The sequence below is a fragment of the Myotis myotis genome, unplaced genomic scaffold, assembly GCF_014108235.1.
Source record: "Myotis myotis isolate mMyoMyo1 unplaced genomic scaffold, mMyoMyo1.p scaffold_m19_p_12, whole genome shotgun sequence".
NCBI lineage: Eukaryota > Metazoa > Chordata > Mammalia > Chiroptera > Vespertilionidae > Myotis > Myotis myotis.
The window spans coordinates 2,279,095-2,305,278 of NW_023416316.1; the positions used below are offsets into that span (position 1 = coordinate 2,279,095).

The 26,184-nt window shown below is 60.5% G+C and overlaps 1 protein-coding gene across 1 annotated transcript in view; it reads right to left on the reverse strand.

The window, feature by feature from the left end:
* Positions 1 to 1,518: 1,518 nt before the first annotated feature.
* LAMC3 (laminin subunit gamma 3) overlaps positions 1,519 to 26,184 on the reverse strand; it is a 50,884-nt gene continuing 26,218 nt past the window's right edge. Inside the window, exons 9-28 of the mRNA XM_036329328.1 lie at positions 24,685 to 24,795; positions 23,370 to 23,562; positions 23,133 to 23,242; positions 21,284 to 21,502; positions 19,561 to 19,749; positions 16,687 to 16,932; positions 15,766 to 15,919; positions 14,970 to 15,112; positions 14,318 to 14,496; positions 12,931 to 13,072; positions 11,819 to 12,024; positions 11,368 to 11,444; positions 10,046 to 10,180; positions 8,804 to 8,951; positions 7,693 to 7,842; positions 6,587 to 6,689; positions 4,820 to 5,019; positions 4,268 to 4,414; positions 4,083 to 4,182; positions 1,519 to 2,981 (exon numbers count right to left, since the gene is read on the reverse strand). Of these exons, the coding sequence (XP_036185221.1) occupies positions 2,731 to 2,981; positions 4,083 to 4,182; positions 4,268 to 4,414; positions 4,820 to 5,019; positions 6,587 to 6,689; positions 7,693 to 7,842; positions 8,804 to 8,951; positions 10,046 to 10,180; positions 11,368 to 11,444; positions 11,819 to 12,024; positions 12,931 to 13,072; positions 14,318 to 14,496; positions 14,970 to 15,112; positions 15,766 to 15,919; positions 16,687 to 16,932; positions 19,561 to 19,749; positions 21,284 to 21,502; positions 23,133 to 23,242; positions 23,370 to 23,562; positions 24,685 to 24,795 (3,203 nt within the window). The 3' untranslated portion in view covers positions 1,519 to 2,730. The remainder of the gene's footprint in view (positions 2,982 to 4,082; positions 4,183 to 4,267; positions 4,415 to 4,819; positions 5,020 to 6,586; positions 6,690 to 7,692; positions 7,843 to 8,803; positions 8,952 to 10,045; positions 10,181 to 11,367; positions 11,445 to 11,818; positions 12,025 to 12,930; positions 13,073 to 14,317; positions 14,497 to 14,969; positions 15,113 to 15,765; positions 15,920 to 16,686; positions 16,933 to 19,560; positions 19,750 to 21,283; positions 21,503 to 23,132; positions 23,243 to 23,369; positions 23,563 to 24,684; positions 24,796 to 26,184) is intronic.

Below are 26,184 nucleotides of genomic sequence, written 5' to 3' on the forward strand. Positions count from 1 at the left end.
AGATGCTCAACAGCTGCCTCATTCCACCAGGGGCAGCCCCACCTCTGGGGCTAGAGTGTGTCTACAACAGCAAGCACGACCGGACCGCGTGACTCACGAGATGTCAGGCCCGAGGAACGTCACTGTGGAATGGAGAGGAGGCCTGCTCTCCACCCGTCGGGGATGCTGGGACTGGGCTTGGCAGGTAAAGGTTTAATGCCAACAGCAGGCACCAGAAGGCTGTCAGCAGAGAAGCCGGTGGGGCTGGGGGAGAGGGGCCTGGGGGCATCAGACCCTGCCCCAGAGGTCTTCAAAGAACCCCCAGTCTCCTTGGCACCACCTAACACCAGACACCAATCATCCCACTCACTGGAGAGCAACAGCTTCCTGTGTTGACCTCCCTGCCCCCTGTCTCCCTCCCAAATCTACCAAGTCACTGCCAGGTCACTGCTGCCCACCACCGCCCCAGGCCCCCTCCCCGCCCAGCCTGGTGGTTTGCAGGTTCTCTGTGGAGGACCACACCTCTTCTCTGAATGCCCGTCTCCCGCAGGTTTGGAGCGGGCACCACCCAGCCCTCACTACATGGCCTGGGATACAGAGACCCTTGTTCTGAGCAGGGGGAGGAGACCTGGCCCCAGCTGGGGCGGCCTTTCCTAGGAAGGTGGAAGCAGGACAGTTTCCAGCTGGTTTCTGCCAAGGATTTGACCTGACCACTTGTAAGCTTGGTGCCGCGGAGGTGGAGGGAGTGGTGGGCCTCTTTCGTCATCAAGTGCCGGGGAAGCAAAGAAGCTGCTCTGCAGAGAGAACAGGCGAAGCAAAGAGGCACAGGCAGAGGCAGAGACCAGGGAGCGGGAAGCCTCCCATCAGCAGCCCAGCAGCCCGGAGGCCACTCGGCCTGGCTGCCTCTGAGGCTTGGCAGCTCTTCCCACCCAGGATTCCAGGGGACCCTCCCATGTCCTTCGGACTTGAACTCCTCCTTTCTGCTTAAACCAGCTCCGCGCAGGCCTCGTTGGCCAGGAGCCCTGAGCACTGCAGGGTCCTGCCCATGTGACCTGTTTCCGGAGGGACCCGGGGTGGCCAAGCCCTCACCTTGCCAACCCTGGGCTGTTGCCCACCCTCCTGCCTGGCAAGTCCCCCCCCCCGACCCCCCGCTTGGACCTGCCCCGAGGTACTCCCCCTCACTAGCCTCTCTGCTGCTGGACACTTGGAGCTCATTTCCTGCTTTGGTGTCTTTAGACAGAACCAGAGGTCAGCTGAGGGCTTTCTGTACCCCACCCTTCAAACTCCCAGCCCCTCAACTTTGCCTGATAAGCCCCCTGGACAGAGGGGAGAGGGCAGATAGATGCCTGTGGTCACAGCAAAATCCCCCCAGTGGGAAAGCCCTGCCAAACCCGCGGGCTCAGCTTCTGCCATCTTCCTGCTGTGTGTGGGCTGAGGCGGATCCATGCACGTTCTTCCTGCCACTCCCTGGGCACTGGGTGTCACACACGTGTGTGTGTGTGTGTGTGTGTGTGTGTACCCACAGCCAGCACCACCGGCTAATAAAGAGGTCCTTTATTTCCACGTTAAACAGAATTGAAGTGCCACTGCCTGTCCCCCTGCTGGAGGCAGGAAGAGCTGTGGGAGGGGCCTGGGCCCCCTGCGGGCACCCGGTGCCAAGGCCCTGCCATCTGTTGGAAGAGGGCCCGGGGAAAGGGGAGGAGTGCCAGGAGGAAATGCCGGGGAATCCTGGACCGAGGCGGGCAGGGCCTGGCCACAGGGGGATTCCCAGCAGGACAGACTGGAAAGGCAGCCAGGCCTCCACACCCAGCAGGGCCTCCCTCCTGGCAGGCGGGCCACGGAGCCACAGGGCCGGTTTGGGAAGTGTCTATCGGTCAAAGGCTGTCTGGGGTCAGTGAGGTCACAACGGGGAGCTCCCTGCTACCTGAGCCGAGCCCCCTGATCCAGGCCCCCTCTGGCCCTTGAGGCCCAGCTCTGTGGGCAGGCCACAGGCTGAGAGGGGCTCGTGGATCCTGAGAACGGAGTGTCCCATGAAGCAATGATCTCCGCAGGGCGGGGCCACCCCCACAGGCCCAGGAGGCTGCACCATGGCCCCAGGAGTCCCGGGCCTCAGGCTCCACTGCTAGAACCCCCTAGGATCTTGCGTTTCTTGGCCTGCCTGTCCCTTGTTTGTACAGAGCTGCGTGTGCGTGTGCGTGTGCGTGTGTGTGTGTGTAGGGGTGGTGGGGGTGGAGGGCTGCAGTGGGACAGAGGGTAACTCTGGGACTGGGGCTCTGGCTCTTGCTGAACCCACCTTAGATCTCTGCAGACACCCCCTCGGCCTCCCAGGTGCCCACCTGGAGCGAGAGTGGCATGTTAAAGCCACAGCGGCCTTAAGATAACACAACTCCCAGCACCCAGGGGGTGTGCAGCACACAGTGGCGCTCAATAAGCAGCTGTGGATTGACTCTAATACATGTATGTGCACAGATGGCCTTGCGCACATGTGTGCACCACACACACAGGCATGTGTCCACACATGTCCACGTGCATGTATGTCTGTGTTATTGACACTGAGGCGTGCGTGTTTGTGTGTGCATGGGGGAGTGTCCACCGTGGTGAACCTGAGTATACACGCCGGGGGAGCTGTGAATGCATGACTCCTGCTGGAGCAGGGCCACGGCATGGCCCCGGAGGGTGTTCACTGGGGAGGCCGCAGCAGCAGGCTCTGGGCACACCTGCGGGTGTGGTGTGCGCCCCGGCCCGCAGCGCTCACTGCCAGCTGGCGCAGCTCTCGGGCAGACTCTGTAGAATGGCCTCCAAGTTCTGCTTGTCAGCTTGGACCTCGGCGAGGTCGCTCTCGAAGCTCTGGATCTGCAGCTCCTGCTGCTCAGACTCCTGCTCCAACAGCCTCAGTTTCCCCTGCAGGGACCCGGGCGGGCCCAGCCGCAGCCTCAGGCGCTCCAGGGCCTGCTGGGTCTCGTTCAGGGCCCGGCCTGGGGCTCGATGGGTGTCCAGTGACTCTGTGGAGGGCAGAGAGCCTCAGAGCGTGCTAGCTCCCTACAGCCCCAGGAGCCCGCCTGGCCCCACCGCAGAGACCTTGCCCAGGCCAAGCCTTCCAGGATTCCGACGGCCCCCAATCCACCAGGAAGGCGAGGGCCTGAGAGGCACTGCGGTGACGGCCTGGTCTGGGGACCCCACCAAGCTCCTGTGCAGACTCGGAATGTTCCCAGATAGGTGGGCAACTGTGACTTTTTGTGGGTGGTATTACTGTTGTTTATAAAGCGGACCCTGGGTGAATCCTGAGCCTGTCTCCTCACCCACAAAGCAGTGGTGTGTGTGAAGGCCCATGATGCCTGTGGGCTCCAACCCGCCACGTCCACCCGGCAGGAGCGCACACTTACAGAGGCCACGTGTGGGTGCGGGAGGATGCAGGGCTAGGCGGGCAGTGGGGCGGGCAGCGGGTGTCTAGCCCTGGCCCTGCACGGTTAGCCCTATTTCCTGGAGCCTCCCCAGGACTCACACGAGGGGGTGGGGCCCGGTGCTCACATTTGAACTGGGTGGTGACGGTGGCACAGAGTCCACAGGCTGCCTGACCCACTTGGCCCTTGTCATTATGGGTGACAGTCAACAGGAAGACAAGGCCCAGCCAGGTGACGAGGAGGTAAGCCCTAAATGGGTTGGCATCCCACAGGATTCCACTGGGCCCCGGCTCCCTACGGCCTCGAGTTTCCTGGGCAGGAAGGCTTCGGGGAAGGGCGGGCAGTGCAGGCGCTGAGCCAGGGGAAGGGAGAGGCAGAGGGGGCTGAGCTCAGATGCTGGGCAGGTCCTGCTCTCACCAAAGACCTGGAGAGGCCCACTGTCCTCAGGGAGTCTAAGGAGCCTGACCTTGGAGGAGAAGCAGGATTGGGTTATAGCCTCCATTCTCCCTGCTTATCTGAGACACCCAGGGGCAGGGGCAGGTGGTTCTGTTCACTCCTGCATCCCCAGGTCAAGCATCGTGCCAACATGAATGAATGAATGAATGAGTAAATGAATGAATGAATGACAGGGACAATAGCTGGGGCAGTCTACCCTCTAGAGCTCACAGGAAGATCCTAGAGGGGCCCCAGGGCCCCCTTTACCCAGCCTGGCAAGCAGCTGTGACAAGGCCTTGACGTCCTTCTCCAGGGAGGTGCGTGATTCCCGGATCTGCCACTCCATCGCGCTCAGCCCAGCGCCCACCTGCAGGAGGACGCAGGAGGCAGCACTTGAGGGCTCCTGCTGGCTCCGGGGCCGGAGGACAGGGTGACGGCCTGGGCACACATACCTGCTCCGTCTCCTCCAGCTCCTGTCTCCGTGCTCCCGAGGCCAGCACCTGCTGGGAGGCCTGCCGGAGCGTGGCCCGCGCCTGGCTGGAGAGCCGGCTGGCATGGCCGCGTGCCTTCTCCCCCTCCTTCAACAAGGCCTTGGCGAGCTATGGGGGGTGACAGGGCGGCAAGAGGGTGAACAGAGTCCATCCTTCTAGAGGTAAGACCACTGTGGGGATGACGCCAACAGGTGTCACAGATCAGCCAGAACCGGGGCCCCAGTGAAAAAGGAACAGCCTGGGGGTGTAGGGAATAAGGCCAAACAGACCTGCTTGCGTCCCGGTTACGTGATTTAAATTACGGAACCAGCTGGGCCTCCGGACCCTCAGCCGCCCCGGGACAGCAATGACACCCATGTCTTGAGGAATCACCCATGTGAAGCGCCAGAGCTCAGGGACCCACTGAGCCCTTCGGACATGTGGCAGGTTCAGCGTTACATCCAGGGGCGGGGTGGGTCTGCAGGGGCAGCTCTCCCATGGGGACACCCTTGTCCTCACATCCGTGTCCCTGACCTTGGCGCTGTTCTTGGCCAACAGCTCGGCTTCCTTGCCCTTTTTCTCAGCACTGGAGGACACAGATGCCGCGTTTCCCAGCATCCTCTGCGCCTGCTTGGTCTTCTTTTTCGCATCCGCAAGGAGCCTGCCGCGGACGATGCCTGCCTCCCGCCTCAGCACAGCCTGGTCCTTGGGCCCAGGGAACTGCAGCTGCATTCCTGCAAGCCCGGCCGAGGCTGTCAGGAGGGCCCAGCTCGTGGCTTGAGAGCCTGCAGATGCCTGACCAGCCCCGGACCCTCAGACAACACGAGTAAAGGCAGAGATGCGTGGGATGTGTGTGACCTCCTCAGGGTGTTCATCAATGTCAGGGAGGAATGCCAATGAAGAGAAAATGCAGTGAACCAGGCTTCTCCATTGCAGGACTTCTCAGAGCCTTTGCTATTCTAAGCTGTGCCCCGTACGGCCTGTGGCACAAGGTGTTTCCTAAGCCTGTTTGAACACAAAGCCTCTCTTGGAAGAGCACAGTGTGGGCGAGGGGCCCTGAGCGCGCCCTGGGGAAGGCCGCGCCACGTTTCATTCGGCAAAGTTCCCTTCCATCCTGAACGCCAGCTGAGCCCAGGCCGGCTGGTGGGAAGAGGAGGTGTCTCTGAAAAGGGGTGGGAGTGGGGAAGAGAAGCTGGGGTGAGAGGTCTGAGTGCGTCCAGGGGGATGATGACGCAGTGCCAGGGAGGCGCATTTCATTTTGGTCCTGCAGGAACCTTCTTACGCTCAGAACCACCCAGCAATGAGAAGCTGATACTGTGTGAGGTAAGGAACACACCACCAAAGGAGGCAAGCTAGCTACGGGTGGATGAGTTTCCTGTCTGGTGAGAGGGTTGCAACGCCCTTATAATGTCCTAAAGTCCCAATATTCCATCGTTATTTATCACCCCGTTTACATTCTCCTAAACATGAATCCGAGACAAGCACACACGGCCACGCCTTTCCCAAGGGAAGCCCTCTGACCAATGGCACTTCAGCGTACACAGGAGCCCCGGGAATAGGAGGCTCTCCCAGTTCATCCTCTGCCCAGAGGGTCTGGGCCCACGGCTTCTGGGCAGAGGGTGGGGCTGGGGAGGGAGGCCGAGGAACCGAGATGATGGCAGAGGCCTGACTTCTGGTCTCAGACCCTAAGAGGCATCAGGGGCCTGGAGTATGTCCCTGCCTTATCCAGCTCCCAAATAAAGAGTGAGGGGGCAGAGCAAAGAGGACATCACAGGAGCCCACAATGCAGGGGGACATCGAGATGAGAACTGTAATACTGGCTGGTTTCTATTCAGACAGCACTTCCTCTCCTCAGTCTATCCATTTGCAAAACGGGAGCACTTAGCCTCACCTTCCTAAAGCTCAAAGAGAGACCTGGACTGGCATTCACCCACACCCCCTTCTAAAGAACCATACCCCTCCCCGTAGCCCCAACTCCGCATTGGACCACAGCAGTCACATGCGTCCCAGGTAACGGGAGCCCTGTCCAGAATGGACCAGACCAGGACTGATGATGGTGTCAGATTCTCTCCCCACCTGGTTCTGAGGGCTCTGCATGTGGTCTGGTGAGGGATGGCCACGTGGGCAAGTCCCTGGTGAGTAATATGTGAGATGGGGAGAGACAAACAGCCACAGAGGCCGTTGTCCGCTTGGTTTATGCCCACGTGACTGGACTCCTGTCCCCTGCAGCCAAGCCCGTTCAGCTGGCTGTCACGGGCATTTGTGCGTCCACGAGACTCAGGCTCAGCAAGGCTTGTGTACCTTCCAGGTCAGCCAGCAGGGTCCTCGCTCCCATGACGGTCACTGTGGCAGCCTGGACGGACGAGGAAGCCCGGGTCCGGGCGGCTCTGGCCTCCTGCTGCAGCTGGAAAGGGAAGAGGGAGGCTGGCAGGTGGCGTGCAGGTGCGCTGCCCGGAGTCCGGTCAGCTGGGCACCAAACCCCACTAGACTAGGTCCCAAAACATCACCTAAACTCTGACAGTGATGATGTTTGCCATGAATACCTGGTCTGTTTTATTACACAAATGTTAATCCTTGAGTATCTCTCCCAAGAAGTTACCTGCCCTGCAAAGCCTGCAGGAAAACAAACATGACAGCGAAGGGCAGGAAGGACAAGCGACTTCTTTTCAGAACGCCGCTGTGCCTCATGTAGCAAATCTGTGTGTGGTACAACTTTCACACAGAAAATCAGGCTTCCCCCCGCCAGTAAGCAAGATCAGAAAAAGAATATGGGTTTGGCCCCCCGGGCGTGGCTCAGTGATTGAGCATCGATCTATGAACCAGGAGGTCAGGGTTCAATTCCCGGCCAGGGCACAATGTCCGGGTTGCCGGCTCAATCCCCAGTGGGTGGCGTGCAGGAGGCAGCTGATCAATGATTCTCTCTCATCATTGATGTTTCTCTCTCTCCCTCTCCTTTCCTCTCTGAAATCAATAAAAATATATATATTTTTAAAAAGAATATGGATTTGATGGATGGATTCCCTCATTGGACTGCCTCCCTTTCTGGGCTGCAAATGCTAACCTGTGTGGTTCGGCAATATGAGCAGAGTAGGTGCTCGAGAAATACTGGGCAGGTGAACTAGTGAATGAAAGAACAAATGAAGAGAGCCCATCCAGTTGTAACTAATGCTGAATAAGGGTGGTGGGCGTGGCCCTGGGTGCTGCCGTGTGTCTGTCCATCCTGCCCTCTCTGTCCATCTGTCTCCTGCCCTGGCTGCCTGTGAGTTCTCTGGAGTTTGGGGGGAGGCACTGGAGAAATGAAAAGCACGACTCTGGTTTCTGCCCCTCCGTCCCCTGAAACCCGGCTCCCAGAACACCCCTGGCAGCCCTGACCTCCGCCAGGTGCCTGCCCCGAAGGACACGCCCACCTGCGTGAGGGGCTCCGCCTTGTGCAGTGCGGTGCGGGCGGTGGCCTGGAGGGCCCGGGCAGCCTCAGTGATCACGCGCTCCCTGGATGCAACTGTCTTCTCCAGGGCCTGCACCTTCCGGCTCAGGTCCCGGGTCCGGGAATTCTGAGGCTGCAGGGAGATGGAGGCTCAGGCAGGACCTGGCAGGAAGGGCCTCAGGGCAGATCTCTCCTGGGTGAGAGGCACCAGGGGCATGTGGACACCGGGCAGCAGTAGGGTCAGCCCTGTCTCTGGAGGCCGGATTCGCAGCCTCGGGCAAACCAGCTAACCTCCCTGACCTGCAGCTCCTTCCCCAGGTCCACAGTCACTTGGGACTTTCTGGGTCTAGAGGAGCATCGCCGGCAGGTGCTGCACGTTACCTAGCAGCCTCGGCAGCATCGGGAAACCAGCGCTCAGGGCCGAACGTGTCGCTAGCGGTGTCCCTCTCCACAGGCATCACTACCGCATCTCCCTCACATGCGGGGAGAAGCCAAGACCCCCGTAAGCAGCCCGGTCGGTCCGTCTTGCCCATGGTTCGCCCCAAATGCATTCCTATAAGCTTAGCTTTTTTCAAATTTCAGTTCCCGAGTTCTGGAATGGCCGGGTTACTGAGAAGACGCAATGGAGCTCATTTATCCAGAAGTGAGACGTGTAGGGTGGCAGAGGGACGAGGCCGACACCCACTGAGGGTCACCTGTGCATTACTGACCAATCCCCCCAACTCCCCGTGGACATGCAGCTCCACCTGACAGACAAGTAACTGAGGCCCAGGGAGAGGCGGGCCAGGCCAAGGTCACGCCTGGAGCGGCGGAGCTGGGATCCATCCCAAGTCTGCCTGGTGCCGTTGCTAAGGCGCTGTGATGGGGGAGAGCCCGCCTTGATATTATTATTGAAATCAACAGCCTCGATGGGCCAAGCCCTTGCTTTCTGCCAGGCGGGCGCTCTGCCAAGCCTGGAGGAGGATTATCTTGTTTTTTATCGATGGTTAAAAATAAGCCTCAGCATCTGCCTCTCCCTGGGCCCCGCTGGTCTCCCAGCTGCCACGCTCTCCCCTGTCCCACCCCCACAGAGCTCGGAGCGCGGCCGAGCTGACCAGTGCTGCAGGGGCGGCCGGCGAGGTCAGGTGCGGGGCTACGTCTGCGCCAACTTGCTGCACGGCGGCCAGCACCCTCTCCGCTTCGGGCAGCGCCTCTGCCACAGCTGTGCCCAGAGCCTTCTGGGCCCCCTGGACCTCCTGGTACCTGAGGGGAGACAGAGTCAAGGTGGCCCGAGGAACAGGGCGCAGGGCCCCCCTTCCCCATCACGGTCCTGCGCCCCTCCCCCAGCCCTGGATGTTCGAAGGCCTCTCCCCGCTCCCCCTCCCTCTGTGGAGGGGCACCAGCAGCTGGCCGCAGAAACTGGCCGCCACTCTGCCCATTTCGAATGAATGGACACGGCAGTAGAAGGACCACATTCTTGTTTCTTCATTCACTCAATTCAGTCACGCTTCTCTGAAGGGCTCACACTTGGTGTCCACTTGAGAACCACACGCTTTGCAAATGTTTGGCTCCTCTGGATGGATCGTAAGGAGGAAGATGCCTGGCGCTGGGAAAGGGGCAGCGGCCCAGGCTGGGTCTGGGCTCAGCTGTGCCCTCAGGTGATCCTGGACATGGCGACCCCTGGGCTGCATGACCGCTCTGTGGCCTTTTAGCCCTGAGCTGCTGTAATCAACCAACTAGAACAGCTCTCCTGTCCGGTCCAGCTGCCCATACCCACCCCAGCCAGCTCCTCCCACCATGGGCACTGCTAGGGTGGATACCTCCACCTGGCTCCCTCCCATCCCTCACCCCTTCTCCGAGAGCCAGAGCCCCCACAGGAGTGGGTCACCCAGCCATGCTGATTGGCTCAGGGCTGGCTACCTGATCTGAGCTGGACCAATCAGATTCTCCCATCTAGGAAGTCCCCTTGGGGCTCAGGCAAATCTTGGTGGGTCTCCACTGACCCTTTGACCAAGAGAGATATAAAGAGGCCACCACAGCAGGGAAGTAGAGGCGAAGACGGAAGCGGGTGGCGGAGAGGAGCTGTCTCGGGGACATGGGGTGGGGCTGGGGTTACTGCAGGCGAGAGAGGGTCCGCCTCGTTCAGGTTGTTGTCCTTCTCTCCGGAGGCTGAGCTGCACCCCCACGCATGCGTGGGTCCCTGTGACACCAGCAATCGGGCCCAAGACCCCACACATCCTGACCCACCCCACAGCCTGTCAGGGAAAGGAAGCCAGGTCCGGAACCAACAGCCTCTGGCCAGGCCCCGTCGATTCCAGGAGGCAAACAAGCTCCCACCCACTCCCGGGAGGGCTCACCTGTCCTCCAGCTCCCGCTGGGCCTCCAGAGCCACACTGCCCTCCACCAGCCTCCAGAGAAGCGTGTAGCTGGCGTTGGAGGCACGCAGAGCCCTCTGAGCAGTGGCCGTGATCTTGGCAGCAGTGTCCTTGTGGCTGAATGAAAATACCACCGACCATGGCCCAGGGCTCACAAGGAAGAGGGCCGTGGCGCCAACCCACAGCCCCCACGCCTGGGCCTCCTGCCACCCCAGAGAACAGCGCCCTCTCTGCCTGACATGTGACGAAGATGGACAGGAAGGGGAGGCACACCCCTGTCCCTGTTACATAGCGTGTATACCTGTTGTCCTGGAAGAATGAGGAATAGGACCCTGTATCACCCATGAAATCTCATCTTGGACAATAAAGTTATATAGTCACCCTAATGAAGGCAGCATAGAAGAGGGTGGTCAAGAGAGCCTGGGTTTCAATCCTGACTCTCTCACTTGCAAGGTGTGTGTCCTTAAGCAAGTCGCTTACCGTCTCTGAATCTGTTTTCTCATCTGTGAAATGGGTCTAAGGTCCCTAGAGTACAGGCAAAGGGGAAGACTGCGGCAGATTCTGGGTTTTTAGGACCTTAAGCTGCTTCTTAAAGGCAGTGGATGACACAGCCCCAACACCCGTCGATGGACGACTGGTAAACGAAACGCGTCATAGCCATACAATAACATTACTTGGTTGCGAAAAGGAATGAAGTACTGGGTATGCTACACGTGGGGGATCCTTGAAACCATTCTACTAACTGGAAGAAACCATACGCCAGGGACCATAGACTGTGTGATCCCACTTATGGGAAATGTGCAGAATAGGGAAGTCTATAGGCACAGAAAGGAGTTAGTGGTCGCCAGTGGCTGGGGAGGTTGAAGAGAAATGGGGAGTGATCGCGAGGGTGCAGGTTTGTTTTGGGGTGATGAGATGTTTTAAATGATTGTGGGGTTGGTTGCACAGCTCTGTGAATACACTCAAAACCACTGGATTGTACACTTTAAATAGGTGCATTTTAGGATATGCAAATTTTATCTCAATAAAGCTGTTATTTTAAAAAAGACGGGATGTGTGGGTGCCTTCGGTCGTCCAAGGTGCCTTTGAGCCCCATCCCTGGCATCTCAGAGGTGCTCACACCAATCCTTCCCATGGGGGCGACATTTCCCCCAGCCAGGCAGCGCTTGTCCTCATCTGACTCCAACTCCTAGTGGGGACACCTGTGGGGCTGACCCTGACCCTGGCACCCCTAGAAGAAGGGCTGGGCTCCCTTCATAAGGTGTGGGCAGGACCTCACCACGCTCCCAGGGTCCGGGGCTCACCTCCTGGCGAAGGCACGGGCCTCTGTGGCCAGGCGGCTCCAGTTGGTGGGCTGGCCGGGGACCTCCTGGGGAACCACCTTTAGAGAAAGGAGGAAAAGAGGAGAACGGATGGCCCGGCCCTGCAGGGCAAGGGGCCACGCCTGGCTGAGTGACCGGGCAGAGCCGGGCAGCCCCAGTTACTTCAGAAACGCTGCTCTCAGTCAGCATCCGGGGAGCAGAGCCCTGGAACATGGAAGTGCGTCATGACCCCCACCCCCTGCGGGCACTCGCTCACTGCCTGCTTGGCTATGCCTCGTTCCCGGCACGTTACCTCACTGGACCAGCGGAGGAGGCTCTCTGTGCCTCCCATTTGGCCGGGGAGGAACCAAGCCTCCCCAAAGGAAAAGGAGGCGTCCCCGGGGCCACAGGCATGGAGCCCGGGCTCAGGGTGGGGAGGGCGCTCCCCGGGTACCAGAGATGCGAGGACGGTGGCTGCGTGCAGGATCTCCTCCTCTGAGGACGCCAGTGCCACTCCCAGGTCTGCCAGCTGGATGCAGGTCTTGTCGGCTCCGGCCTGGGCACAGCGGGCACCCCTGCTCAGCGCCTGCAGCTGCTCCCGGGCAGCCTTCACAGCACCCTCAAGGCCTGTCACCTGCACCAGGAAGGCATCCCGGAACCCTGCAGAAAGCCCGCAATCCAGGGGGTCACAGAGCGGCTGAGATTTCACACTGAAGCCCCCACCCTCGGGGGGCCCCATCGGTGCCCTCTGCTCTTCCTGGGCACAGCTTGCTGCCAGCACCAGGCCTGAGCACCACCAGTCAGGTCCCAAGGAAGAGCCTTCCCATTTTACAGATGCAAAGGCTGAGGCCCAGGCACCCAAGGTCCCGCACACAGGAAGTCAGCCGCAGACAGGGAACTGGCAGGAGCCAGACCTTCTAGAGCCACAAGACATCCCCAAACCTGGGGCCGCACTAAAAGCGCCTCGAGTCAGCAGTGCAAGTGGCAGCGGGGCTCAGAACGGGCGTTGCAGCACGCAGCTCCCTGTTCTGATCATTGGTTTTACTAACCGTGCTCAGCTCGAAGGAGTATGGGTATTTATCAACATGACATTTCACAAAATAATCAATTTGCCTTCAAGGCTCCCAAAGTTTCAGTGTGTCAGGCCACACTCCACCTGGCGTTTGTAAGAGTCTTTTTTCCATATCTACTTATTTGTGTTCTACGCCAGGGAGACACCTGTTCAGCACCTGGGACAGCGCCTTGAGTGCGTGCATTAGAGACCGAACTCAGATTTACAGTCTCGCTGAGCTGACAGTCTGGGTGGGGCCCGGGGGCGGGACCGATGCTACAGTAAAGAGGCTGATATTAATAAAGTACCACTGGGCAAGGGCCTTGGAGGAGAGGTCCATGGGGAGGCAGGACTGTGTCGTGGGAGGAGCCCACAGTGGCAGGGATGTCAGACAGGCTCTCCCAGCAAGTGGATTCTCTGGGGCTGAGCTGGGAGCCCTCCAAGCATCGGAGACCAGAGTGAAGGGGGCATCTGACCAGCCAGCGCTCCCCTTGCCTCCCGGCCTCCCCTTGTACCTTGCAGTAGGTGGTGGCCCTGGTAGCTGTCCCCCCGAGGGGCCTCTCCCTGCAGAAAGTCCATTGGTTCCCAGGGCCTTCCACAGTCAGACCCCTGCAGCCACCCCTCCATCAGGGTCAGCCTGGTCTTCAGCTTGGCAGCCTGGAGGGGACAGGAAGGAGACACAGCCTGGACACCGCCACCCCCCACCCCCCGACTTGTGCCCGTGATGCCCTCCCTGAGGGTCCCTGCGTCTCACCGCTAAGGACACACTAGACCTCTGAGAACCAGCCCTGCCCACCCCATGCTCGGAGCTGCCCTTCCCTCCCCCCCCCCACAGCACCTGCAGGCATTCAGCCCACCACAGCTCTGTCCTGCCGACGGAGGGGGGCTGGGAAGAGGAGCCCAGGAGACTTCCTGCCTGGCCTGCTGTCCGCCCAGGACTTGGCACAGAGCAGGGGCGCCTGGGAAGTTGCTGGCTGCGCGAGGATGCTAAGCAGCGCCTCCTGGCACCGCTCTCACAATCACCCGGACGGTATGCATTCACAGAGCGCTTGCTGGGAGCCAGCTGGGGGCGACCGGCGGCCACACAGCAGCTCACGTTCACCCTGTAACCACCCTAAGGGGCAGGGGTGGCAGGGCCTCAGCCCCTCCTCAATTCAAAAGTTCAAAGGGCTCTGAAAAACCATAAGGCCTTCCGTTTCCGACTTGATGGCAAAACCGGGTTAAATAACCATGAACTCATTTGGAAGCAGAACCGTCCTGAAGGATTCTCCTGTGGGCGTTACTGCCCCTCATTGTGCACATTCGGCTGTTTTCCTGCGGGTGCACCACTGGGTTCGGTGAGGGGCTGGCCCAGGTGCCGCGGGGGTGGTGCCTAATATTCGGCTTCGGTCATCTTTTCTGTCTACGGCACCATCTTCCAAAAGCTGGCCTCACGGGTTTCAGGTGAGGGGTTGCAGGCCTGAACTCGCTCCATTTTGGAGGAGAGAGACACTGAAGCAAGACTGCCAGCTGCCTGGGCACGTGACAACTGACAGGGCTGGGGAGGGGCCCCGCGCTCATGCTCCTGACCCCGCACCACACGCCTCCCTGCTGGGGATTCTCTCTGTGCCCAGCGTGGGCATCACCCTCCTGGCCCATCCCACCAACGGCCGTCTGTGGCCTCATTCCCGTTGACCTTGAGAAAGTGTGAGACCGGGGTGGTCGGCAAGAAAATGGGTCAAGAGCTGCTGTCCACTGAGGAGCAGGGGAAGGGCAGAGGTGGGGGCTGGCCCAGACTGGCATGGGCCAGGGAGCTGGGTGGACACGGGGAGGAGGCAGCTGGTGGCCCCGGAAATCCTGAGAACTGTGGATGAGCGGGCAGTTCCCAGTGCCCAGCCCGGAGCTGGAGGTGGGCGGGCTCACCTCCGCCTTCACCAGGGTGTAGCAGGACGGGCACTCCTGGCATCGCGCCCTGTCGGCCGTGAGGAAGAAGTTGTCCTGGCAGCGGTCACACTTGTAGCCCACGAAGCCGGGCCTGCACACACACGTGCTGTTCTCGTGGCATTGGGGCGAGGCGGAGCCCAGCGGGGAGCACCTGCAGGCTGCAGGGTGGGGGTGGGGGGAGGGGGGTGGGGAGGACAGGCAGATGGCGCTGAGTGTCCTGAGAGCCACCCACACCGGAGCCCCAGCTCCTGCAGCCTCACACCTGGCTGCTCCAGACCCCCTTGGGCAGCTCAAGGACACTCCTGGGTCCTTCCCTGGAGACCGGGTCAGAGGTCAGAGGTGATGACCGAGATGCTGACTTGTTTCTGAGTTCCTGCATCCGAGGAACTGTCACGCAATCTAACTGCACAAGCGAGGAACCTGAAGCCCAGAGAGGTGAGGCATGGGCCTGTCCACAGGATCCCGGCCCCACGGCACCCTCTGCTCACGCACTGCGCGTCTGCGTGGCTGCTGAGACCTGCCTGGGTCTGACCTCTCTCTCCTACGGCACAGCCACCTTCCCCGTGGGCCTCTTTGCCCAGAAACCCCAGGCCACATCCTCCAGGGAGCCAGGAAGGACCCGGCTTCTTACCCCGGCAGCCCTTGATGGAGAAGCCGAAGAAACCCAGCTGGCATCTGTCGCAGGCCTGGCCCTCGACGCCCGGGCGGCAGGGGCACTGCCCAGATTCGGGGTGGCACTGGTTCTCCTGGGAGCCCAGCGGGTGGCACGTACAGCTGTGACAGGGAAGGACCGGGTGTGAGCGAGCTCGGGACCACTCCCAGCCCAGCTGATGCTGCTGCCGCTGGGGAGGGGCCTTAGGACCGCGCCCTGTGCTCCCGAGGTCCCATCTCCATGTCGGTCCATTTCCAACAGCTTCCCCTGAGCTGCGCCCGGGGAGGCGGCCCCGCACCTACACGATGGCTGCGGGGACATGTGCCCCTTGGAGACGATGCCCCGAAGGAAAGTCACGAGGCACTCAGCACAGTAAAGACTCTGAGAAGTCACGCAAAGCAGAGCTCTGTTTGCTTCCCCGGGCATTTCCCTGGAGTCCACTGCTCCCCAAAGGCACTGCCTGGGGTGCTGCTGTGGCCAAAATGTCACCGAGTGAGGCGTCACTGAGAAGGGAATCTGACACCACACCGGCCCCCTGCCCACCTGGACATCCCTTAGGAATGCTCTTGGCCTGCATCCTGGGCTGGCAGGGCCGTGAGTCTGACCCCCAAGGGACTGTCCCTTTGTCCCCCTTCAGGGTAGGACACTGTGTACCTGGCAATGGGCCTGGGATGCACATTCCAAGCCAGGCCCCTCTCTGGGGGCCCCCTGCTGCTTCCTTCCACTGCCGGGGGGGACCCTAGGGGCAGTGCACCCACAGCCTCACCCCACCCACCTCCGGCAGCCCCTCCTGGGCTGGAGGTCATAGAAGCCTGGGCTGCAGCGGCCGCAGTCCCGTCCGGTGACGTGAGGCAGGCAAGCGCACTGGCCGCTCACCGGGTCGCAGGGTCTCCGCACACTGACCGAACCCCCGGGGTTGCAGCTGCAGGCTGGGGGTGGGAGCAGGAGAGGGAGTCGGGAAACCATGTAGATCATCTGCCCAAGCTCTGGGGTCCAGGAGGTGCAGGGAAGACGGGCAGCCCGTGGAGATGGCTCAGTCAGCCCAGACTCCCACGCTGCTGTGACAGGAGGCTCGAGGGCCAGGCTCCCATCACAGCCCATTTGCGATCTACCCTTGGAGAGGCGGCCCCGGGCCCTGAGCCTGCCCTGGGCCCCGCAGGCTAGAGAGAAGCCAGAGGCTCAGTCGCGGGTCACAGGCAGACAGACCCCTGGATCCACTGTTTGGGACTCGACCCAGCTCCCCTGAGCCCCATAAACAAGAGGCCAGCAGAGAGCTGACAAGTGCCACTCGGAGAAAGGGCCCAGGAGCAAGTGGGGGCAAACCCTGAGCAACTCCCTGCAGCGCTCTGGAGCCTTCCCGGGTGGCGTGCACCTCGGCCCTCTGAGCGGGGGCACCGGGCTGCGTGTTAACCAGGCAGTAGGCAGGGAAGGGGGCACAGCCCGACTGGGGCCCAGGGGCGGGGAATGTGACAGGTGACAGGCGCCGAGGCCATCGGGACAGTCCCCTGAGCTCCCTGTGGAGAGTGAGACAGGCAGGAGGACATCACAGGTCAGAGCTGATCAGATCCCAAGGCTGAGGGAGAGCGTGGAGAAGAGCAAACCCTCTCACTTTCTGGACAAGAAGCAGAGAAGGCGAGGAACCTGCCGAGGCTGCACAGCCTCGCGGAGCGGCGGCTGGCCGGGAGGTGGGACTCACACACACACTTGTCCGCGGGCCGCGGGGCCAGCGCGCTGCCGTAGAAGCCTTCCCGACAGCGCTCGCAGCGAGCACCTGTCGTGTTGAACAGGCAACGCAGGCAGTGGCCAGACAGGGGGTCGCAGTTGCCCACGGCGTTGGGGTCCACGTTCCCGCTGCACTGGCACCGCCGGCAAGGCTGGGGGTCCCCAGAGAGCCCCAGCGGGTCCCCGAAGAAGCCATCGTCACAGGTCTCACAGCGCCGTCCTAGGGGAAGAAAGGGCTGGTGTGGAGGAGCAGGCACGAGGAAGGCCGGCTGCCGGGCCACAGGGGTGAGGGTGGGCTCCGGGGTCAGCTGGCCGGGGCGGGGCCGAGCTCAGCCGGCAGCTGGCTGTGTGGTCTTGGGCAAGTCACTGTGCGTCTCTGGACTCGGGGTCCTGATCTGCACAGTGGGGCGGGACTATCGGGAGGTTTGGGGAGATCACTTGTGTGAAGCTCCTAGCACAGGGCCTGGCCAGTAAACGGTCCACAGCAGTGGCTGACATCTCCTATTCCCCATCACCGTTCTCCTCATCAGCACCTTGGTCATCATCTTCACCACCACCCTCATCATCATCTTGATCAGTCTCTTCATCATCATCCATGAACTTCATCTTGATCAGAACCACCTTCCCTTCCTTAGCAGCAGCATCTTCATCACCATCTGTCCCCTTCGTCATCATCTTCATCACCATCTCGACCATCAGTCTCTTCACTGTCACCATTTTCATCTTGATCATTACCTTTGTCATCATCATCATCATCCATCGTCATCTTGATCATTATCTTCATCCTCTTCATCTTCATCTTCATCACTGTCTTCCCCGTCACTCTCTGCATCATCTTCCTTGTCACCGTCTTCAGTGTTGCTGCCACCCTCTTCCTCGTCCTCCTCTCCCTCACATCCCACCTGAGCTGTGGCTGCTTCCTCGTTGCGGTTCCTGCTCCCGTTACTTCTCCTGCTTCCAGGGGTCCTGACCTTCCTCTGGACTGCGATTTCCGGCTCCTGCCCTGCCTCCGGGGCTTGAACTGGGGTTGCTGCCCCATCTCCCAGGCCTCAGGGTCCCTGGGAGTCTCAGGAAAGGTGGTGCCCGAGGAGGCTTCTGGCGGGTTGTGACCTGGGAGGTCCACTCTGGACACAGATGGGACATAAGAGAACATCCACGCCCCCTCTGGTATATGTCTGCATGAGACAGACGGCTGGGGACCCACAGACCCCACAGTCCCACGGGCCCCTGGGGGTGGCGGGACGACGGGCGCACGGTCCTCTTGCCACCTGCACGTTATGTTCCTCTTAACACGTTTACGGGCGGGTCCAATCGCTGCAATGCGTATTACTCGCTTTATGATTTAATTAACAGCCACTGTCACTGCGAAAGACAGTCCCCGTGTCCTCAGTGCTCATCGATCGGTTGAAGTCAAGCTAACATCACTAAGGCAGGCAACCTTGAAAATGGAGGGGAGGAATACTAAGAAAGAAAAGAAAAAAATGGGAAGAGAAGGGTCTGAGCGGAGCTCAGGGGAGACGCAGGTGCCTGGCCCTGGGACTCTGAGATAGACATGAAGTAAGACGGGCAGGAGGAGATGGAAGCTGGTGATGAAGGCCGAGGCCCCGCAGGTAACCAGCCATTCGCTTGGACCTGGGAGAGGACAGCTCCCAGGGCAGGAGGCCGCTGTGAGCTCCGGGAAGGAGGCTGCGGGGTCAGGATGAAAATACAAAAAGAAGAAGTAAAAGAAGTTCTGGAGAAGGAAGGCGGTGATGGTTGGACAGCAATATGAGAGCAGTTAATGCCACGGAACTGTCCACTTAAAAATGCTTAAGCCCGGCCGGCGTGGCTCAGCGGTTGAGCATCGACCTATGAACCAAGAGGTCACAGTTCGAATCCCGGTCAGGGGACATGCCCAGGTTGGGGGCTTGATCCCCAATAGGGGGCATGCAGGAGGCAGCCCATCTATGATTCTCTCTCCTCATTGATGTTTCTATCTCGCTCTCCCTGTCCTTTCCTCTCTCTCTAAAATAAAATAAAAACATATTTTTAAAAAATGCTTAACATAGCGAATTTTATGCTACATATGTTGCCATAATTTGAAAAAATTAATAACAGAATAAACCAAAAAAGTCTTGCGTTGTGCACTTGAAGTGGGTGAATCGCAGGGCGTGTGAGTGCTATCCCAGCAAAGCTGGTTAAAACGCGGATGTGCGGGGCGGGCTGCATCCGCGTGGGAATGAGGATCGGGGAGGCTGGCATTTTCTAAAAGCTGAGCCTTCTTTTCGTTTTGTTAATCCTCACCCAAGCCTATGTTTTTCCATTGATTTCTTTCAGAGAGATTGGGAGGGAGGGAGGAGGAGAGAGAAAGAGACTTGGATGTGAGAGAGACACATCGATGGGTTGCTTCCCCAACCAGGGCCAGGGATTGAACCCACAACCCAGGTACATGCCTTTGACCAGGAATCAAACCTGAGACCTTATGGTTCTCAGGCAGATGCTCTAACCACTGTGCTACCAACCAGGGCTAAAGGCTGCAAGTACAACCAGAGGTTTTCTGCCTTGACGCATCTGCCAGGGAACTCAGGGATACAGACTCCTGAGCCGCATCCCTCGCTAAGCCAGGCTCTGTGGGGCCTGGGCCCAGACATGGGGATTTTCACAGTCTCACCTGGTTATGCTCAGTGGCCCAAGTTCTGCTGGGAACCCACAGTAGCCGGGCCCTGACTAAGGTGCCATGGGACTCAGTATCCCCAGAGGTCAAACCTGCCACCCCTAAGCCGGCCCTCCCTCATCTGCCCCACTCCATACCCAGGACCCCACTCCGGGAGCCCAGGCAGGGGCAGGACCCAGGGCACAAGCCACTCACCTTTCTGGCCCGGGGGACAGTGGGTACACACCACCTCCCTGCTCTCTGGGATGGTCGTGCAGGACGACTGTCCAGGGCACGGGCAAGGCTGGCAGTCGTCGGCTCGGCCTGCAAAGGGGTTGCCATAGAAACCTGGCAAGCAGCGCTCACAGGACGGGCCCTCGGTGTGGTGGCTGCACTGGCAGATCCCTGAGGGACAAGATAAGCACCTGTTTAGCACTGTCTGAGCCAAGAAAACTCCAGAGACAGGGAGCGGGCTCCTGGTGGCGGGGGTCACAAGGCACGTCTCAGCAGAACAGCGGGGAGCCTCGCAAGGAGGCAGCAGGGCCCGGGGATGAAGAGTCCACCTCAGGTTCATGTCCACTGAGTGAACCTGTGCAAACAGTCTAACTGAGGACACCTCAATGTCCTCACCTGCAAAATGGGTACAACAACCTCCACTGGGCTCTGACCTCAAAGGTTTCCACCAGGATTTAATGCAGCCAGAGTGCTCTGTGCAGCCCCTGGCACGCAGAATTATTGTTAGTTATCATTCTTAGATTCTATTCCCAAACCTATAATTGAAGCAGCAGGCAGCACAGCTAACGTCTTTCTCAGTTTTCCTTTTCCCTTCCTCCATGCTCTCCTAACTGCAGGGGCCCAATGGGACAGTGACAGACCCAGAATTCTGGTTGTGATATGAGGCTCCATTTATGGGGTCTGTGGGTCCCACAGGTTTCTGGTGGTGGGGGATTCTGCAAACCCCTTCTCCAGCCCACAGCACCTGGAGTCTGCTTAGAGTGGGGGACTCTGGGGACAGAGGCGCCGGCCAGGGACTGGGCCAGGAGCCTGGTTGGTGAGACTGCCCCGGGGGAAAGAGGGAACCGGGTGGAAGTGGAGGCGGGGTCCAAGGGGAACCATCACGCCTGCCCTGCTCTCTACTGGTCCCTGCCTTGGCCCAGCACCCACACACTCATAACGCCTCCTTCTGTCCAGGGTGCATAGCAACGGCCACGCCCACTGGACACACGAGGACTTGCTGGGCAGGAAGGCGTGGCACGGCCAGGGGATCTGAGGGATGACAGGTTGGTCCCATCTCATGAGTGGGTTCTGCTTTCTCGATAGGGAATGCCTGGAGCATTGCAGGGAGGGATTACGAGGCCCCATCTGGGCTCGACTGGTGATGCCTGCCACAGGCACAAGCCTGGCAGAGGCGCCTATGCTGTATGTGCGTCCTCCTGGCCAGTCTGCTGATTCCCAGACGCCTGTCCTCTGTCAGCTCCCGACGGGGCCTGCGGAAAGCTGATCAGGGCTTCCCTTCTGAGACCCCGCCTGCTCCTGGGCAGCAGCAGGGTGCTGGTCCCCCACAGCCTGTGTGAGAGGCCTGTGTCCAGCCCCGTCCAGCACCTCCTGCCCAGCGACCTCCAGGGAGGTCCTTCTGGGTTTCCTCTCCGGTCCATGGGGAGGAACCGCAGGCAGTGAGCTTGTGGGAGGAGCAGCTCTGCCACCTACTGGCCATGTGGCCTCCCTGCGCCTTAGGCCCCTCACCAGGTAGAGGTGACCCTATCGGCCCTGGCATCCCCGGGGGGTTTTGCAGGATTCAGTGATGTGGTGGCTAACACGGTGCCCAGAGCATGGAGGACCTCGGCGACTCACTTGATTGGCACTGTGTTCGGAGGGCACTGACACAGCACACAGCCGACCCGCTCTGGGTGCAGCCCCGACGGGGTGCCGGGACACTCACCTGTGTTAGGGTCACAGGTGCCGTGCTGGTTGCAGGTGCAGGGGACACAGTTGGCATAGGGACCCCCCCGGGGTGTCTCCCTCTTGTAACCCGGAGCACAGGCTTCACAGAACTGGCCCACGTATCCCTTGGGACAGGAGCACGTCTCCACCCAGGAGGCTGGGGGGGAGAGGCCCCGCTGGGCCGACAGGAGCCGGACCTCTCTCAGGAGCACTTGGCCTGGGAGCGAAGCGGGGGAGAGAGAGAGAGAGATAAATGTTTCTCCCCCAAACCTTCCTATTCACACACGTGACAGGCTGAGGGTTATTGCCCATGATATACAGGCAGCCCATGGCTCATTTATCATTTTTTAAAAACAGTCAAATAAAGAGCAAAGGAAAACGAGGCCATTTTCAGGACGAGCAGTCGGTGTAACTGGAAACGTTATGGGAGGACGTCCTCTCTCGGGGGTCATGGAAGACGCACATTAAACAGCGATGGTGCCGCCCGCCGCGTGTCAGGCATTGAAAAGCCGATGCGGCGAGGAGCGGCCGCGTGTGAACATAAATCAGGAGGCGCTGCTTCTGGCGGCAGAGGGGCTCCCGTCAGACCCTCCTTCCTACGGAAACAACCGGAATCTCTGGGCAGAATATGACAACAGGGCCCTGGGAATGCTGGCGAACCCACGGAGGGCGGAGCGTGCAGGACCCTCGTCATCGGAGCGTGGGGCGCAGCCTTCCTGGTGGGAAATGTGGCGGCACACGTCAACACGTAACACGTGCCCCTTCCGCCTCACACTTCCGCTTTGGGGGGTCCGTCCCGAGGACACACGTGGGCGAGGACACGAAGCCCCGATGGGCCGCTCTGTCCTGGTCCCGCAGCCCTGCGTGCGGGGCGGGAACCGGAAACCACTCCTCGGCTGCGAACGGGGCTGCTTGAACTTCGTGGAGCATCTGGGCCACGGAACGGTCCACGTGCCCACAGACGGGCAGGCTCTCCCGCGGGTGATGACAGAGGTCAAGCCGCCAGACACGGCGAGAGCTGCAAACAGCAGGCTGCCGGGCACTGCACTGTGCGACCCTATTTCTACATTTAAAAGGTCAGACTAAGTCATGCCCACGGAAGGGCCTGGAGGGATGTGCCCGAACGTTATCCATGGGAAGGGGGAGCTCGGGGGCGGGTGGATGGAGGGTCAGGGTGTCCACCTGCCTCTCCAGTTCGCCCCCAGCACCCAGCACCCAGCACGGGCTGGCTATGTGGGTGCCTGTAAGCGTCTGGTGACTGGAGGCTGAGTGAATGATGGAAGCTGCTGGAAGCTGCTGGAAAAGGTGACAATGAACTTCCTGCCAGGAGCCTCAGCGAGGGGGTCTGGGAGTGACCTGGGAGCAGGGGAGTTTTGTGGGGGGCGGTCTGGGGGTGAAGGCAAGCCAACCACAGCTGCAAAGAGAAGGAGCTGGACCAGGCTGGGTTCCACCCCCAAGCCTCGGACTCAGAGAGGAGAAAGGGCTGGCCTCGAAGGAGCCATTCAGCCCCTGGGCGTAAGTCTGGGGGTCCTGTCACGCAGTGGGCCCCTCGCAGCGGTGACCCTAGACCATGTGCTGGCACCAGTGGCTCTCGGCTGCCTCCCTGGCCATGCACCTGTAGCTCCGAGCTGCCATCCTCAGGCCCGGCCTGCCCGGCCCCGGCCCCTGCCCTCAGCACCCACAGCTGCCCACTGGTTCCATGGATCCAAGGTCCCGACCTCTCTGGGCCTCAGACCCCTCCGTGGTGAAATGGGGACAATAACCACGTCCCCACGTGGGGACAATGCCTGAGGACTCCACACGGGAGCCGGGCCCAGCTGCCCTGCGGCGTCCTTGTCATCACTGACCGGATGGGCTGGGGCGGGTCCGCACGCGCAGAGCGGTCAGGTTGGCGAGCAGCCGCTGGAAGTGGAAGGGGGGCAGCGGGGGGTCCGCGTCCTCTGAGGTCTCCTGCAGCCTGATGGGGAGGTGGGGGGGAGGGTGTAAAACCAGAATCTGAGGCAGGCTGCTGGGGCTCCCGGCATGCCTGGACCTCAGGGTCACCTGACCACCGGCCCCCTCTCGGGACAGAGCAGGACACTTACTGGAACTCGAGCTGCACCTCCCCGGGCTGCGCGGCGTCCTGGGGGCCCGACAGGCGGGAGTAGGGCAGGGTCAGGGCCAGGCCGGCCCCTTCCAGCCTCAGCTGCACGGGGAGCGGGGAGCCCCCGGGAGGGACCCGGAAGGTCAGGGTGAGGGGCTGCCCGTAGCTGAACCGCTGGTCGCCCAGGAACTTCTCTGGAGACAAGAGAGGAAGGCTGTGACCGGATCCACTTCATTAGCCTGATCTTACATGTCTGCTGGTTTTACTGGCAACTAAACATCCAGACAAGATAAAGCGACAGGAGTAGGAAGGCAGAGGCCCCTGCACAGCAGGTGCTCAGGCAGCTCGGCCACCCCTGGGGCCACCCCTGGGCTAGTGCCCTGCGGTCACTGTCCTGACCTTCTCCGTGCCAGCACGTCTGACCGGGGGTCTCTCGGGTGAGTCCGTGGGACAGAGGAGTGTGTGTGGGAGCAGAGGACATGCAGAGGCACCTGCCGCCCGCCCCAGGCAGAGCCACACGGACCACACGCGTCAGATGGAGTGGGACTCAGAGCGAGGACCAGCGACACGTGTCACGTGGGGGGCTGAGCAGGCGCCGACGGCCCCCAGAGGCCATGCTTTCCACTGGAGTTGGCTCTGGCATGGGGTGCAGTCCTTGGGGGTGGGGGGTGAGGGGCTGATGGGAAGAATGCAGGGACTGCCTGGGGCGCGACAGTGGCCTGAAGGAGCCCTGGGAGGCATTGCTGTGACCGGGAAGCAGGGCTCCAGCCCATGCCGTAGGGCACGTGGTCGGCAGAAAACGACCCCTCAGGGTGTCTGGGTCTAACCCCCAGCACGGTGAGTACGTTATGCTGCATGGCGGCGGGTGGGCTGGGGGGAGGTGCAGTTAAGGTGGCAGGTGGAGATCAGGCTGTTAATCAGTGGCCTGAAAGTAGAGATGAACATGGATTACCCAGCTGGGCCCCACATGGTCACAGGGTCCTTAGAAGATGGAAGAGGCAGGCCGAGGATGGAAGAGGGGTGGGCGCCAGAGCGACGGGAAACGAGGAAGCGGACCAGCCCTGAAGGCGGAGGCAGAGGCCTCGCCAAGGAACGCAGTGGCCTCGGAAGCCGGAGGCGGGCGCGGATTCCCTGGGAGGCCTCTGGGGACGCACTCTGCCCACACCTCCATGTCAGCCCAGAGACCCCTCCAGACTCCTGTCTGGAACACCGAGAGGCGAACTTGTGCTGTTTCCAGCCACCGCGCTGGTGGCCATGTGTCTGAGCAGCGACAGGAAACAGGCTCCCGCGGTCCTGCTGCCTGTGGCTGGAGGTACCTGGTGCTGTGAGCTCCTCCTCGGCTTCGGGGTTCAGCAGGAGGCCCCTGGGGCTCCACCGTGCGGGCCGCTCTGGCTCCCCCGCGCTGCTGGCCTGCCAGCCATCGGCTCCTGGACAGCAACACACACGCAGGCCCCGTGAGAGGCTAGAGGGTGGCCTCCACCCTCCAACCTCACAGCCGGCTCACATCCCCATCCCAGAGCCAGGGCGGGCTCTTAGGCTGGGAGGCAGCCCCAGAAGAAGCTAGAAAGCCCAGGACCTGGCCCTGGTTGGGGTGTGATCAGAGCTCTGGGCCTGTGCTGCCTCTCCACAGGCTTTGAGCAAACATGAAGACACAGCCCGCAGACCCCAACGTGGGGGGTTGGGACTGAAGAGACCTTCCTGGCCAGTGCCCTCCCAGCCCCTGTCCTTCGCAGGGCGTGTGTCATGAGCCCCCTGCACCCGGGAGGCTGCCTGGTTAGGAAGCTGTCAAGCGTGAATGGGAACCCAGCCTCGGTCCCGTCCCAGTCCAGTCCACACTCGCGCTGGTGACGGCAGTGTAGCCATCACACCACGCACAGTCTAGCACAGAGCAAGTGACCCCAGGGGGCTGGGGGGATGGGGTGGAGGCCCAACACCCGGGGCACCTGAAGGGTGAGGAGGGAGGGATGAAGAAAGGGAAAGAAGTCAGAAAGGGGAGGCCCGGGCCTCCTCGGTCCCAGACTATGTTCTGCTCCTCCCTGGCTGTGTGACCCTGGGCAAGTGACTTAACCTCTCTGAAGTCGTTTCCTCATTTGCAAATTGGGGGCAATGACGTACTTATGGTCCCAGCAGCAATTCTCAGCGTTTGTATGAATACCCTGGGAGATCCCAGAGACTCTCAGGGGGTCCATGATGTCACACTGTCTTCTTACTAACACTAAGATGTATTTGTATTCTCTATTCTCTCTCTCTCACAAGCAGAGTGGAGTTTTCCAGAAGCCACAAGATGTGTGACATCACAACAGACAATGGCAGAAGCCGTGGTGAGAACCAGCCGACTTCTGTGAAGCCAGACCGCAGGAAGATGCGCAGAAATGGAGAACAAGGGGCGCGCTCTCACAAAGTTAGTCTTTTAAAAGGTTACTTCTGCCCTCGCCGCTTTGGCTCAATGGATAGAGCATCGGCCTGTGGACCGAAGGGTCCCGGGTTCAATTCCGTTCAAGGGCACATGCCCGGGTTGCGGGCTCGATCCCCAGCAGGGGGTGTGCAGGAGGCAGCCGATCCATGATTCTCTCTCATCAGTGATGTTCCTATCTCCCTCCCCCTTCCTCTCTGAAATCAATAAAAATATATTTTTTAAAAAGTCGCTTCTCCCAGGTGGACGTCATTTTTATTGTACGTTTACTATCATTGTTTTTAATAATAGATCCTTTCAAAGTACTGCTTTACTTTCTAATACAGAAAATATCCACATACACAACCCACATGAATTAAAGTGTTTTGAGGGCCTCCATGATGTCCAAGAGTGTAAAGGAACT